General features: G+C 24.6%; 1 protein-coding gene across 6 annotated transcripts in view; it reads left to right on the top strand.

Moving 5' to 3' along the window:
- LOC126895844 (hemicentin-2-like) overlaps positions 1 to 16,797 on the top strand; it is a 137,944-nt gene that overhangs the window by 84,177 nt on the left and 36,970 nt on the right. For all 6 annotated transcript variants that reach the window (XR_007701728.1, XR_007701727.1, XR_007701726.1 and 3 more), the window contains exon 3: positions 11,885 to 12,019. Coding sequence is in view for 3 of the 6 variants with exons in the window: in XM_050668116.1 (XP_050524073.1) it covers positions 11,885 to 12,019 (135 nt within the window). In the remaining 3 variants the exon portion in view is untranslated. The remainder of the gene's footprint in view (positions 1 to 11,884; positions 12,020 to 16,797) is intronic.

Raw genomic sequence — 16,797 nt, 5'->3', positions numbered from 1 at the left:
GCAATGTATGTTTCTTGATCAAAGAACTTCATTCCCTTTGAAACTCTTGCATAGTAATATTATGAAGCGGACGCATTCAGTATCGAGCTGGACTTACGAGAAGTTTCCTGCGGTCCACTGTTTTTATTTAAATAAACATATGTCCATACAATTGTAGATCTATGTTAAAAAACTTTTAAAGTGTAATTGAATTGTTAAATCAAAAAATATTAAAAATACGTATTTGAATACTCTCTAAAAAAAAAAAAAAAAATTTAAAACAAAAAAAATAATAATTTTTGATCCCCAAGGTGCCAACGAGATTATTCTTATAATTTTATCATTGGTGGTGTCTGGTCTCTGGTGCATTATACCAGTCCCGTCCATCATTGGTCTAGCCAAGAACTATATGTTACTCCCTAACACGTGAAAGAAGGCCACCACTGCTCTCTGTAGCATGTTCAGTTCGGAAATTAAAAGGATGTAAAACTAATTATTCTATCAAACTCAAAAATAGTCATTTAAAATATAAGTTTACAGATAATTTTCAATAATTTGTTTTAAAAAAACATTCAAATCAAATATTTATGTTTTGTTTGAATTAATCGTTAAATCCGTATTTAAGTGTCCACGACAGTTTTTTTAATTTAAATTTAAATTGAAAATATTATTTTAGGTCCTACCGAGACTTAGTTGCGTATTCATTGTGAAAGTACTAATACAATTAAAAAGCAATAAATGTTCAAATAACCATTTGTAAAACCAAATGCTATACATTTATTTTTTAAGTAATTTTTAATTAGCTAATTATAGTACTAAAGTGTAATATTTTTTTCTAAATAGAACGATATTATAATATAATCACGCCTGATTGCTCAGGGTGGAGGTAGGAGACAAATGCCATGGGACGGACGAGCTTGGAAGTACAAAAAAAAAATAGCATCTTAAACTAAAACTTAATAGAAGTCAATAAAAACTAAATAAATTTGCAAACTGATATTATTTTAAACTAATGTAGCAATTTTATACGAATTATTTATCATTAAATGAGAAAAACCAGTGTTTTATAAGTATTAATTAACTTGTATACCAGTATATTTTAACAAATAATAATAATACGTGAAATCATAAAAAACATTTTTGTAAGAATCAAAAACAATATAGGTTAGGTCATATATTTATTTTCAAATATATTTAATTTAGAAATTTGTATAAAAATATTGTTTAAATATCAACATTTAAGCTTTTTACATTTAGTCATTAATAATAGCAATTATTTCAGCATCTAGTTATGCTACAAACAAAAAAAATTACATTTTTAAAATTCTTATTAAATTTCCTATAAGCCATTTATATTTTATAACTATAGATTTAAGCATATACAGAGTGATTTTTTTATCATAACCCACTCAATTACTTACAGAGTAATACTAATTTAAACATTTTTTTTTTTTGGTTTTCTTTAGTTACGCATTATTTTTGAATTATTAACTATTTAAAACTTTTTATATTCATCCCTTATGCCTTGTAAGAGTGTCAACTTTGTTTTTTTAAATGGGAACACATATTTTGAATTTAATAAAATGTTTGGATTTTTAATTCAATAGTAAATGGCATTTGAATTTTTAATATAACTTTATTAGTTTATTAGATATAAGCATTTAAAGTTTCAAATTTTTAAGTTAATATACATGTATAATAAACAAGGGATTATAAATCCAAGTAACTAATTAGATTTTTATGACATTGCTGTCACAGTCACGGATTGTTTATTATCAATTATGACTATCAATAGATATACTTTCTGTATTGTAAGTTAGTGTATTTTTAAACTCACAACAGTGTGCCTTACTTGATAATAACAATGCTTTGTACCTGCTAATATCGATGTCATAAAAAATAAATTAGCTACCTGTATTTGTAAACCCGTGTGTATTATACATGTATATTAACCCTTAAACAGTCGCGTGGGGGTCTAGCATACCCCCACATAAATAAAAACGGATGTATTATATTGCATAAAAGGTGTACACAGATTAAAATTTAGAAGATCGTTTTTATAGTAATATTGAATCAATTTTCATAAATAAATACCTTCAAAAATAATTTATGACTTAAAATATTCATCAAAATTGAAATGGGTCATATTTACCCCCACGCGACTTGTAACGTTATAATTTTTTTTGGACGGGTATTTTTTTCAAAATATTGTTTTATCGTAAATGCAATGTTATAATCGATATAATGTTGTGGAATTGGAATTATGTGGTTCTACCATCGACTGTGCAATTAAGTTTCAAAAATAAATAATCTATTGAGAATTTCCACTACTCGATGCTACGGAACAATAAGAACAAAACATGTAATAAATACATCGCGTATATTAAACAGTATGCAAAGATGGTTGGGAGAAAAATCAATGTTCAACAGATTCAGAATAATTGTATATACTCGTATCATAATAATTAAATGTATTGTAATATTAATATTAAAAAAATTAAATTCAGAAAAATGATTATATAAATGTAAATACACATAAAACTAATAAATATAAGTCGTGTTTGAGCTCAAAGAAATACAAGAAAAGTTAATTAAAATACATTTTCTAATAGTAAAAGCTTTTGTTTTGCGCCTTAAAAATAAGATTTTGCAGTTAAAATAATTTTTTTACAAACAAACATTTTTTAATGAAATATGAAAATTAAGTTTTTTTTTTTTCGTAATGTAATTTTTAGTAATGCACATAATTTTGTAATTTACTTATTTTTTAATTTTAATATTTGAATTTTTATCCATATTTATATATCATATGGTAACAAATAATGTCTTTGAATTTAAAAAAATGAACTTTTTTATACATATTTTATACTTTTTTAGAAATGGGGTCTGATAGACCCCCACGCGACTATGAACGTTAAAAATAGGCATGCGCCTGCTAAAGGGTTAACTCAAAAATTTGAAAATTTAAGTGTTTATATCTAATAAATAAATAAAGTTATATTAAAAATTCAAATGCCATATACTATTAAATTAAAAACTCAAAATTTTATTAAATTCAAAATATGTGTTCCCATTTAAAAAAACAAAGTTGACACCCTTACAAGGCATAAGGGATGTACTAAAAAGTTTTAAATAGTTAATAATTCAAGAATAATGTGTAACTAAAATTACCAAAAAAAATAAAAATGCTTAAATTATTATTACTCTGTAAGTAATTGAGTGGGTTATGATAAAAAAATCACTGTATAAGTTATAGGGAAAACTTAAGCTTCGATTTTTGTAAAATGACCGACAACATCAACTCTGAAGGTCATATGTACGGCTTTAACTTGAGATATAAAACTCAAATTTTGTAAGTGTCTTTTAAACACAGCCCATTGAAGTTATTGGAGTATTTTGAAATGTTTTATTTTTATCATGATATTTTGAGAATAATTTTCTCAAAAAATAAAAAAGTCTGAAAATTCTATAGACAAGTGCGAAATTAGCGACAATATTATAAACAGAATCCACTATTATATTAATTGGTACAACAAATTTTTGATTTTTATATCGTGCAGTGTTATTTTACAGAAAATGAAAAATTTATAAAATCGTTTTTAAACATCATGTTTTAACATGATAACATAAGTCTAACGCCTTAGGAAGTAATAAAATGATACCTCTAAATGATTTTACCATGATCTATGCCTATCTGAATAAAAAAATATTGAGTTTATATTAAAATAATTTTAAGCGCTAGTGTGTTGATTTTCTTTTTCTTATCAATAATTATAAAGTACAAAAAAAAATGCAATTAAAAATAAAAAGTATTTTAAAAAATATTCAAATGTATTTTTCAAAATATTTAAAGTAAAAAAAATTGATCAATTTTATTTATTATCATATTATTAAATGTATTTGGAGTAATTGAAATATTTAAGTACTCGTATTTTTTTATAAATATTCGAATAATTTAACAAGACTACAAATATAACAATAGTAATTAGTAACAAACGAGGGCCACTTGAGATGTGGTATACTGGGTCAATTACCACTCTGGAGGCGTAAGTATACTGTTAAAATTCCTGTTTATTGTCTATGTTGAGATTGAGTATAAAATAGGAAGATCAATTGCTTTCTATTGCCTGTTACTAAAAATAATTCCATGTGAATGGACAGAAATATTCTTAAAATTTTAGAAATTTAATTTTGAAAATTATTATAAAAAAGGGATTACCATTTTGTTTAATTTTTTCTTTTTATTATTTTACTAAGAATAATTTAATTATCTAAACACTTTTGGCTCAAGTAAATCCAATACTTAGAATAATTATTGTAATATCACACTAAACACTCCGCCAATTTAGCACTTAGTTTATAAAATTGTATTTTTGCAACGTCACGCTAACTTAGTTATTACGTTAATTCTAGTTAGTAGGCACGTGTCTGCTATCTATGAGTTAAAGTTAAATAAAGTACTTTATTTAGCAAGAAGTTATGGTCCCCGTTAAGTGATTCAAGTCAAGGAATCCATAGAGGATCAAAATTATCTATTAATTATTGTTATTTAAACATATTATTGAAGTTCTAGTTTGCTTTTTTTGTGTATATTTTACTTTCAAGCAGAACGAATTTAAATAATAATATTCACTTTTTTAACTTTATTAAAGATAAACTAAACATGGCTACCGACGGATAATTTAATTAATGGTAATAGAGAATTGTAAATAAAATTTTTTAATTTACAATGAAAAATAAAATCAATGATATAATAAATCCACTGATTTTATTGCTACCACTATGTTTTTTATGTCAAAATTAATTTAAAATTAAAAGTTATAATAATCAAATTATTTCATTTTCATTTTAAATCTTTTGAAATCTATCATCGTAAAAGGTCAATTCAAATTGCACCGGGTAATATAATAGAAATAGAACAACTGCTTTTAATCCCTAATATTTAACAGGAAATTCATAGTCAGGCTTTAGATGTTCAATTGCGGATACTTTTTATATTTTATACAAGTGAAAATAAAACTCGTCTTTCAATTGCATGGTTTAAAAAGCTGAAAATAGGCTTCTTTATCAAACTTTCTTATACTATTGAAAAAATACTACATACGGCCTTTTAAAATGAGCTTAGACCTACTTATGTTTTACGAAAACATTTTTTATGAATACAAGTGATCATCTTTATTTATTATAATATACCATTCGCTTCAGAAAATATTATGTGTGAAATAATTATTTTTAAAAAAAATTTCATCACTTCCGTTTTGTCCTTAACGAAACGATAATTAGCGTCTCCACCCGCCAACATATGGTAATTCGTTACAATAAACAGTTGAATTTTTTTCTGGCTCGTTCGATTTCAATTGAATGGTATAAGTGGTTGATAAGTATTTTACGTCCCTCCATTTTGTTGGAACATTTTTTTATAATTCGAATCTCTTACTAGATGGTGCAAGATCTATAGTTTTAACAAATGAACAACTTTATTCAATTCAATTATTTGTGTTTTGAAAAAGCTAAATTTTAATTTTTAAGAGTTTATTGATTTCAATTGCATTTATGTATAGACTACCTATAAATATGTGGATTAGATATTTATTTGTTATATAGATATTTATAGAATATATATTTAACTCTTGTGTATATATTAGGAATTGTTCGACGGGAATTAAATAATTATTATAGCTTATACCTATAGATTGGTTAAATAAATATCGCATAGGTTCGTCCAAAACCTTTGTTAAGTTGTAGTATTTCATTGTTTTCTGTACTCTTACTGGCATAAAAATAAGTACTTATTGATCTTTTCTTAAAATGGTTCTCTGACACCATTATTCTTAACAAGGACTGTGCATTAGATACTTCGGTTTCATATTGGACGCGTATTTAGACTATTCATGGAGAAATTCTCTAGGATTTTCTCCCATCCTATTTGAGCCACCATTAACTAGCTCGTTTGAACTTGTCGTTGTCTTTTTATAGACTAACGTTTCTGTTTAATCTCAGTAAATCCTTTTGATTATTAAAGATTCTATTTTATTTTACGTTACAACCATTTTTCTTTGTGTCATACTTTGTGTATGTATAGTAGAAAAAAGTACACATGAAAGAGTTTAGCCGACGGCACATTAAACAACATACGCTCATTATAACATATGACACAATATGTAAAATTTCAATTGAAATACTTTTCTTTTTTCTTAAATAAGAAATTATTAATTTCAATTTTTTTTATTATATCAAATATGTAAAAGGATTATTATTAAGCTACTCCATATTATTTCAAAAACTTATTACTTACTCATCGATAAAAAATAGGTGCTCAGATCATTTTGTATATATGAACTATATTTTATTGCCGATAATAATATATACTATTAATATTAACGCGTTTACTTATTAACGAGTTACTGCATCAAAAACATTAAAATTAAATTTTATTTTGTCATACATAACAATTTATCATAAATTTAGCGAAGTTTAAAAACTAACCTATAGTGTACTTATATAAGTTAGAATTACACTTAAAAAATTCAATTGGTTTAATAATTAAAAAAAACTTTATTTTATAACATAAACTAGATATTATAATAGGTAAATAAAAATCATTACATTTTTTTACATATATGAGTATATTTATTTCATGTTTCTATTCTTTTTGGAAAAAATTACCCTTTCAGTATTTTAATGAAATTAATTTTTAAGTAATTGTAAAAAGAAATGTATTTCAATCGTTCCATACTGGAACAAAAGAAAAAATGTAAACTAATGGAGTCTCTAAAAATATACCAAGTGAATACACTCTAGGCTAAAATAAAATACCCAATTAAGATTTTACGAAAAGTGTTTTTTTTTATGTCTGTAGTGTACTTATATTAATCGTTATGAGGATATTGTAACTTAGCCTAAAACTTGAAAATAAATAAAAGGCTCTGCGAAAAAATAAGATTATTTCATTTTTATTAATCTCTTGAAAAGCTAAGAAAACTTGCAAATTTTTATCTAAAAACTCCATTTTTCATATTATTTATTGAATGTATTTTTGCTTGGATAAATGTTTTTATAATTTTTATTTTAATTAAAAACCATCAAAATATAATCTTGAAAAAATGTTTTTTTTGTTTTTCACTAAGTTCTTCATAAGTTTGATGTCGGCTAGGTATTACACATGTGTACTTTATTTTAATATATATTGAGTTATTAATTCTTAAATAATAGTAGCATTTTAAAGATTACATTACTACAATGTTTTCCATGATAACTTAATTTGTTGATAAAATTCATTTAGTTATAAAAATTGGCAAAATTATATTGCTACAAAGAAAATCGTCAGGTTCTTAAATCGTTTAAAAAATTCATCTTAGAATTTAAATAGTATGCAGCCAACTTAATATTATTATAAATTTTCATTCTACTTCAGTTATTTTTTGGATTAAAAAAATTAATATTTATACTTATTTAGCTTCGAAATTGTAACAAAAAGATAACATAGTATTTATAATTTTAATAAGTTTAAGATTTGTTGGATATTTGAAGTTAATATTTAATAGTGTTAGCTTTACTAATAAAAGTTAGCTTTACTCTATTATAAATAGTAATAAGGGTCATCAAGGCTAATGGACTAATTTCAGCCTTTCTTGAGAAAACAAATACAAAGTTCACATCTAAGATAACAACTATGCATATAAACTCTAGCAGAAGTAAAGCTACATTTTATTACATACATTCTGATACAAAATTTAACATTTATACAAGTATCTATAAATAATGAAAATTAGTAATTTTATAAGTTCATAGCAGACCTCCCTCAAAAAAAATCATTTGTTATTTTTAGTACAAATGATAATTTAAAAAAAATGTCAATACCACCTAATTATGTTTATACTATTATCGTAATAATTTGTGCAAATTTTGAAATAACTGTATTAAGTTTCATCTTTAATATAGACTTTTAAAGTTTAGTTTTTATTATTTTTATTTTTAAATTAATTAATATAATAAAATATCATTTAATCTGCAAGGCGAAAATCTCTGTGAGTGGTTTAATATGGTTTGTAGATAGTTGCTTTTGTTCATTTAACCAATAGTTTATTTTCTCTTTGCTCAATTACTCATTGATTAATTGGCGTAGATTTATAGTCCATTATTCTTCCTGGATAGACTTTTCATGACTATTTTTTAAATTAATTATCACTCTTTTACTTTTAACTAAATATTGTTTAGTGTCAACAGTGTAACTGAATGTACTCGCGTACCTAAATATTGTTGGTTTTGGTCAAAAAACAAATGAAAAATTTATTTATAAATATTTTATAAAAAGTTACCTATAATTAATTTTACAATATAAGAAATATTACACTTTTTTTACATGAATTTTTTTTAATATTAAGTCTTTATGCGACTGAGATATAATTAAAATACTGAATTATGATAACGAATGTTATTAATATTGTTATCATTTAGTTATTTTATAATATAACTATTAACTTGCGGCAGGTTCTATGTTTGTATACGCAATGCATTATACAGTATAAATAACCAGCGGCGTATAGCGTAAAGGTTTATAGAATGAAAGTTTTGTCGCAAAGCCAGCCACGGGGGTTATAAGAGAGGGCGTAAGAACTTTTAATAACACGTGGAAAACGACTGCGACATTAAGAAAAAGAGAGCAATTATTAAGGTTTTCTTTTTTCGTTTAGATTAGAAAATATAAGATTTCTTTGTGTAGTTGAGCTGGGTTGAGAGTGTCATGAAAGGAATTGAGTTTTACTGTGTTTTGTTTGAAAGCTACGTAAGACAATGTCTTTTGAAGCCTTTCAGTTTTAGCTTGGGTTGAAATTTTCAAAGGTGAATTTGATATGCCTTTTCGTATAAAACAGTCGTTTGAGTAAGTATCAAAATAATCAGTGATAAACAGTTTTATTCGTGCTTTTTCCTGGCAATAGTACACTGAACTTGTTATTGAATCATTAGTATCATTTAACACTATACCCTAAAAACCATTAATGTTGTAATTAATTAAATCATTAATTACTTAATCATAATTAAACTAATTACATTATTTTATAGAGAATTTGAAAATCTCAAATTGTTTTTCATTAAATAGATACGTTTTGAAACATTTATATAAAGAAAAACAATGTATAATTTTTTGAAAATAAAAACAGATGACGTTTTATTCTATATTTACTTAAATATAATTTTTAGTATCGCAACATCTATACCACAAGGTTTTACCTTTAAATTTCATAATTTTATAGAAGCTGTTTTTGAAGTGAACCCTTATATCTTTTTTACCTGCAGTTTTATATTATCAATTTTTTAGTGAAAAATTATACAGGGTGTTCAGTAAGTCAGGAAACGGGTTTCTATTGTTCTCATTGTTACAAACAATGAGAACAATAGAAACCCGTTTCCTGACTTACTGAACACTCTGTATAACATAATATGTATGTGCAATTTAATATAAATCATCAAATAGAAATGAATCTATTAAAATCAATTAAATATTTTGCAGAGTTCTCAATTCTATAAGTATGCTTACAAAACCATAAGGTTCAGTAGATATAATCTAGTGATTCCACGCATTAAAATATTACTGAGGTTAATTGATTTTTATAGAAAATTGTAAAAGGTTAAGTAATTGTATATTATATCCAAGATATACAATAACGTAGAAACTTTAGAATTTCCCGTCGTAACAAAATGACAATAAGTTCTTTGTTTTTTTAATAAAACGCTTATCATTTTAAACATAATATTATTAACAGATTATGTGTTTATTGATACTATTTAAGATAAAACATTCAATATACCATTAGATTCCTTAATTTTAATGGTATCCAAATATAATTGGTATAATACATGTAAAGATAACAATCCATAAACAATTACTTTTTAGGAGATCAAAAATTCGTAATATACCTTACATAAAAACGTATGCTTTAATTTTTTACAAAATCGACTTACATATAACCATTTTAATAAGGAAAACTGGAAATATCTATATAAATATTATAGTTTATCTTTATTGAATTAAAATAAAAAGAAACGCAAAAAAAAAGACTGATAAATATTGATTTTTAAAAATTACGATTTCAGTCATTGTTTAAAAGCTGTAATAACTGAATGCTTCCAAAAAACCTCCATTAATTATATTAATTAATTAGATTTCATGTTGTAACCACAGTGAAATATATGACTTGTTTGAATTCATCATTAAGTCTTTAGTTAAGTACCCATGGCAGTTATTTTTCATTAAAGTTGTATACTATGAAACGTTAAATTTCAAGGACAAGTTTTCAGTACTTCTCTGTCACTTTGTCAGTTTTTTTCATGGTAACCCTTATAAATATACAAACTTATTTAGTATGTACGTTAGAATTTCTACACAACAACCGTTAAAAAGAACCACAAAATTATTTTAGGGACAGCTGAGATTTGGTTGCGTAACCATTATGAAAGTACTTATACAATTTCATGAAAAAAAATTTCTTATAGCTTTTTGTAAAAACAACTGCTATTCATTTATTGAAGTAATTTTTTATCAATTAGGTAATTATAGTACTATAATATAACATTTTTTCTATAGAAAACGATTTTATCAATTATTTGATAATTATTAATGAATGTTTGATATCGATAACTATTATTAGGTTTATTTTCTCAGATAAATTATTTTACAGAATATGGACACACGGTAAATTTTCATTAAAATTAAATTGTCTATATCGACAAAGGGAGCTACTGGTTTACTGGTCAAGACTTCTATTTTCTGCTAAAGCAGTTGAATAACGTTGTCAGAAATCATTTTGAACATCACGATTACTGTTTGTAGGCAGATCATGTTTTAATGTTAATTTTCCACGATGCAATATTTGATGCATAGTACAAAATGTCCAAAGAGTACCTTGTTGTAGTTGTTATTATTATTATGGTTTGACAGGTTTTCCTTTGCTGATTCGCGATATGTAAACTGTGCACAATGCATCTCGACACAATAATGTAGTCCGATGAAATAGTGTTAATAATAGTATGTGCTTACTCATGAATGGAAATTTAAAATGTTAAAAGATAACATATGAATAGATGAACTTAAGATCATAGCTCAGGTACTATTACCGCTTAATCAAGAATGAAATGTGCACCGCCGAAAAGAGTGTTAAGTAAAAAACTAGGTAGTGAGAAGAGAAAAGTTTTTCTCATGATTTTATGTGTACTATATTGAAATTTGTGTTTGATTTGAAAAACATGTTTACATATTCTCTGATTTACTCTATTGATATTAAACACCTATAAATGCAAAATTTATTTATAATAAGTAAATATTTTAGATTTATTTTTATGTAATTATTAATGTATTATAACAAAGTTTTAAGTTATATTAAATATATTTTTAACAAATTGCAATATATGCAGCCATATAATCTAACTGATCTCCATTACGACGGTGGAATGTTGTTTTGAAAATAGCGGTTTATTTACCTATATGTTCAATATATTGTTGAACATAACAAGATAAAATCAATTAAGGTATTTATACCTTGGGTGTTTAATAGAATGTTACAATGCATTACAATTAGTTAATTTAATGACCCATTCAAATGGTACTAATCTAAAGTAATTGTTATTCTGCCGTGGTAGTTAAATTTGTCCTACATTGAAACTTACCGCCGCAATCAAGACAGTGTACGTAATAATAAAGTGTAAATATATAAAGCCATTATTAAATAAACTATGTACATAATTTTTATTTTTTGTTTAAAGCGAAAAACTATAGTTGTTAAATAATAATGAAAATAACTTAAATTCTAAGTACAAAAAAAAAAAAAGATAAAAATACATCCAACGAAAATTATTTATAAATGAGTTACGGTAAATTAATTCTATTTATATTTATATTTTATTTTAGAAAACTCAACTGGAAACAATAGTAACATTATCATTACTGACCTAGATCATGAAAAGATCAGTCCGTTTTGGTCGTTCAACGATTCAGCAGTAGACTTGACCAAATACGAACAATTTGACCATCAGCGTTTTATAGGTAAGCATATGTTTTATACAACAGTTTGCTGTATTACTATTATTTTGAGATATATCCCTTGAGTCTCCTAAGAGCACATCAAATTAAGACTTTACCAAATGTATATAAGTGAATTTCAATAGTTTAACCTCTGATAATTAGATTATTTAAATGTAAATTAGTATTTTCTTATCGCAAATTCAACAGTCCGTAGTCAAATGTTCTATTATAATTTTGAAAATGTCATATTAAAATACATATAAATGCCTTGTGGGCTATCAAACATACTGTTAAATTATCATTATTAAGATACTTATTCATAAGTGACATTTGTGTAATAAAACTAACTAGGTACATTAAATGTATAGTAAAAATGATGAACCAGAAAAATCTGAAAAACTTATACGGACTAATTAGTTAAATAATAAAAATTTCGTAGAAAAATTATTTTTAAATGATTGCTATAGTCTGCATTTTGTCTAAAAATATATACTAAAAAAATAAACTCGTATCGATCTCCTTTATTAAATTTTTTTTTTGAAATGTTTTCGTTTATATATTGATAAAATTGAACAAATAAACTAACACCTCATTTCAAATTTGTAGTCTTTTGACCACCAATGATAAAATAATAAAGGTCATCCTAAAAACTTCCCTTGTGAAACTGAAGCTATAGTAGTGACAAACGGAAGAAATAAACGGTTAATATAGTGGCGACTCTAATAAAAACAGTCGGAATAACTAAATAAATAGTTAAGTTATCCGAATATTCAGTTATAACAACTGTCTTAATTGCAGTTGTCACTATATTATTATTTATTCTAACCATAATTTTTTTTTGTGTACTATAACTTTTTAATTAGATCATAATAGTAATAGCTTTTTCGTAATATCTATTCTTTATTTCTATAGGCATACGCTTAAAAAACTGCAACATTTCGACACCTAAGAAAAACGACGTCATTGTGTTCCAAATTGAATTATATTTTCTTTAATCATTAAAAAACAAAAATATTTTTATTTATTAATATATTTAGTACATATTGAGATAAATATAGTTTTTTTCTGATTATTTTCTCTAAAAATATGAAATATGAAAACGCAACTCTTTTTAAGTTTTTTACAACGGATAATTTTTTTTTTTAAGAGACAACTCAAGTTTTATTTTATAGTATGTTTAATTAAAAATGGACTTAACTAAAGATATTCTTATTTTATGAGAAATATTCAATCATGTCTAATTGTTTTTTATTTATTTAGAACTTCTTTGATAAAAAATAATTAAAATCATTTGGTCGGGAATAAAAAAGTTTAAAATTAAGTTACGTCTTTTTTCTAGGAGATTGATATAATGATATGCTTAAAAACATCAGTTTTGATATATAGTTTAGAGTTGTTATAGTATATATGTACGTATATAAGTTTAAATTGAACTAATTGTTTAGTTTTCTTTCATTATTACAGTTGAATGAAAATAAGGCTTCATTCTTTAATGCATTTTATGATCTAAAATATTTTGACAATATGAAGTAAATATGTTTATAGTAACGTTTTTAATGTAGGTTATAATATGTTATTATTTTTTCTTTTTTAATATTTATATCAAAATTTTTTTATGGCTTTCAGTAAATGGATAATAATTGAATAATTAATAATTATAAGGAATGACATTTATCTATTTCACAATTTTAGCATAGCAATAAATCGCTTGTAGTAATTTCAAAAACGAGATCTCAATATGAAGGGAAAACTTGGCGGAATTTCGAATTATGAGACAGAAATTGGAATGAAGCCAATACTATAGGTAGTACATAAAGCGTCAAATTCCATTAGACAATAGACAACTGTATTTTGAAAACTACTTAAAAAAGAAAAGTACCCACTTACTGATATTCTGAAAATCATAGTTAATACTATTAAATAGTTTTATTTATTAAGGCTTAATTTTAAATCTAAAAAAGAACATTACTTCAAGAATTTCCAAGATCAAATATTAATTTTTAAAAAGCTCATTAAAACAATAACGATACTTCTATTTTTATAATTTTGTATTTTAATATTAGAGTACGGTTTCTACTCATATTATATTGAAATACAAAATTTAAAGCTAGATATTCAAAAAAATCTTGAATAGTTTATTTTTAAACAATAAATACGTTAGTATTGAAATTACACCTAAAAAAATATATAAATGAAGATACGGGTGTCATAACCAAATAAGTTCATTTAAACATTTTTCGGGAGATACAAAAAAAAAAATATTATTTACATTAAAAAAAAAGTTTTTTGTTGTTATAATTCCATGGGAAATTATGGAACATGGCTATTTCTTTCACCTTAATATAAATTGTTTTTACTGAATAAAACTAAGTTTAAAATTAATTTTTCAAAACGATGAACGTACCAAGTTATCGCATTAATGTTATCAACTGCAATTGTAAAGGAATCCAAATTCAAATTGTATAAGATGGCTGCTAAATATAAAAATATTTATTATCGTTAGACTAATTGTAATTAGACAATCGTTAAAGGATATTCAGTTAAAGTAAATGTTTCATACACGTGATAAATAATTAGTTAGATTAATAGTATTGTCTATAGAAAAGTTTTTGCTGTTATTACTGTTGATTAATTTTATTTACTAGAGGGTTCATAGTAATAATATTAAATATATTTTAAAAAGAAACATTCAGTATGTGGGCACATTCCAAATGAGAGATCTTTAAGGAACATATTTAGGAACGACATTCTTCAATGAATAATTATTTGTAGTAAAGTATTTATAAGATGTAGAGAATTTGCCTACGGGTTGTTTTGCTAAAAAATGGTATTTTGTTAGAACACAACTCAACAAGATATGATTAAAATAATTTATTCGTAATAGTGACAATAACTAACATAGTTTCTCAAAAGATTTCTCGTATAAACTGAAATAAACAGCAATTTATGTTGAATGTTCATAGGGTCACAAGAAAAACAGCCAATTTTGGCAAAAACTTCAAGTTTTTTTATAGAATACTTACCTATCTAAGTGATGCTTTAGGCGAACCAGGGATTGGACATTTCACAATACAAGATATGCTCACAAAATATTTTATTACACTTAATAGGTGTATTTGGATAACAGCAATAATATTATAGGATTTACACAGACACACCCCAGGCTATTGGAGGGTATTTCTATTTACATAATTTGAGTATATCCATCTATTTTTATAAGATATAAGAATAAAGAAACGTCAATCTGAACTAAATACACGTACGACTTAAGTGTATTGCTAAAAGCACATTTACCACATCGAACTTACTAATAAATCTTAGTTCTCAAAGAATAACTTCCTTATTAAATTTTATACTTTTCATACGATGTTGATGAATTTGTGTTTACAGTAAAATTATCTAATAAATAATCATTTTAATCGATATTTTTAAGATAAAACGATAACTTTCAGATGATTAAAATGTACTTTAAAATCGAAAATTCCTTTGGTTGTTCGTGAAATATACTCGTGTTTAAATTTACCTTAAAGATAAAATCTTCAAAGGTTATCGATATAAACAATAACGTCATCCATTTTCCGGTCTTAAATGGACGTATTCGTCGAGTTTAACGATTCAGTAATCGTCGTTTCGTAAATCGTTTAGAAATAGAATCGATTTTAATTTTGGAAGATAGCCTAATGTTTGGCGTAGTAAATTTCATATCAGATAAACCACGAAACGTCAAACGGACTTACCGTCGTATATCACAGGCTTTTGACCAACACAAAACCATCTCCTCTTCTTGTACCTGATAATTCATTACACATACTGATAAAGACATTAAATTATATAAATTACCTCTAAGACTGTCAAAAATTAAATTAAATTATCAACAGATATCATGTTTACGCCACAAAGTTGTAAAGCTGATGACATTGTTGAATTGTTAAATTATTTTAATAAAAGTTGTGTTATTTTTTTTTTTAATAAAATTATTTAGTGCAATTTCTGACAAAAATAACTTACGTAACTTTGATAAGTATTCAAATAATTATGAACCAAAATAGTTAAGGATAAAATTTTATTTTACCTAATCTCAGTTTTTTATTTTTAGATAATAATTAACTTATTTTAAACTATTTAGTTAATAAATCGTAGAATTTATGAGTAATAAGTAGTTAGTGTTTTATTATACTTACTCGTATCAACAAAAACCTATAAAAGTTATAAAGTTACTTTATTTTAAAATTTGCATGGTTATGAATAATCAATATTTTAGAATATTTTTACTTTAATGCCATCATGTTAAACTAAAGCAATACCATAAAACATATTAAATTTTCATTTAACATTATCTTTTAAATTTATGAAGAGTACATAATCAACCCCAAAATCGGAAGTGAGAACGGATGAAGATAGATGCACTTTCAAAGTTTGTCGACAAATCCAAAGGTTTTAATATTGTATGAGTGTTGATCCAGTAGTGAGTAAATAGCCAGATTCAGAGAAAATCTTGTTTAGTTAGTATCTATTTAATGAATATCAAAGTAGATTTTCGTACCTTACTGAGACTCCACCTTTTTAAATTATTTAAAAATTTATTTCCAATTGATTAAGTTTATGAATATTCATTAATATTTAATGGCAATTATTTTAGAATTTTATTTTAAGCAGAATGAATTTCGGTACAAAAATTAGTCATGCTCAAAGCTAGATTTGAAGTCTCGGGTCTCATAAGTAGTTAAGAATATAGGCCTCCTCTTGGGTATTTTATCAATTATAAAACTATTAGTAGCTTATTAGTAATATCACAAAGA

Source organism: Daktulosphaira vitifoliae, unplaced genomic scaffold (genome assembly GCF_025091365.1).
Source record: "Daktulosphaira vitifoliae isolate Bord-2020 unplaced genomic scaffold, ASM2509136v1 Scaffold_1, whole genome shotgun sequence".
Lineage (NCBI taxonomy): Eukaryota > Metazoa > Arthropoda > Insecta > Hemiptera > Phylloxeridae > Daktulosphaira > Daktulosphaira vitifoliae.
The sequence above is the reverse complement of the archived record's forward strand: the minus strand, read 5'-3'. Positions and strand labels throughout refer to the sequence as shown.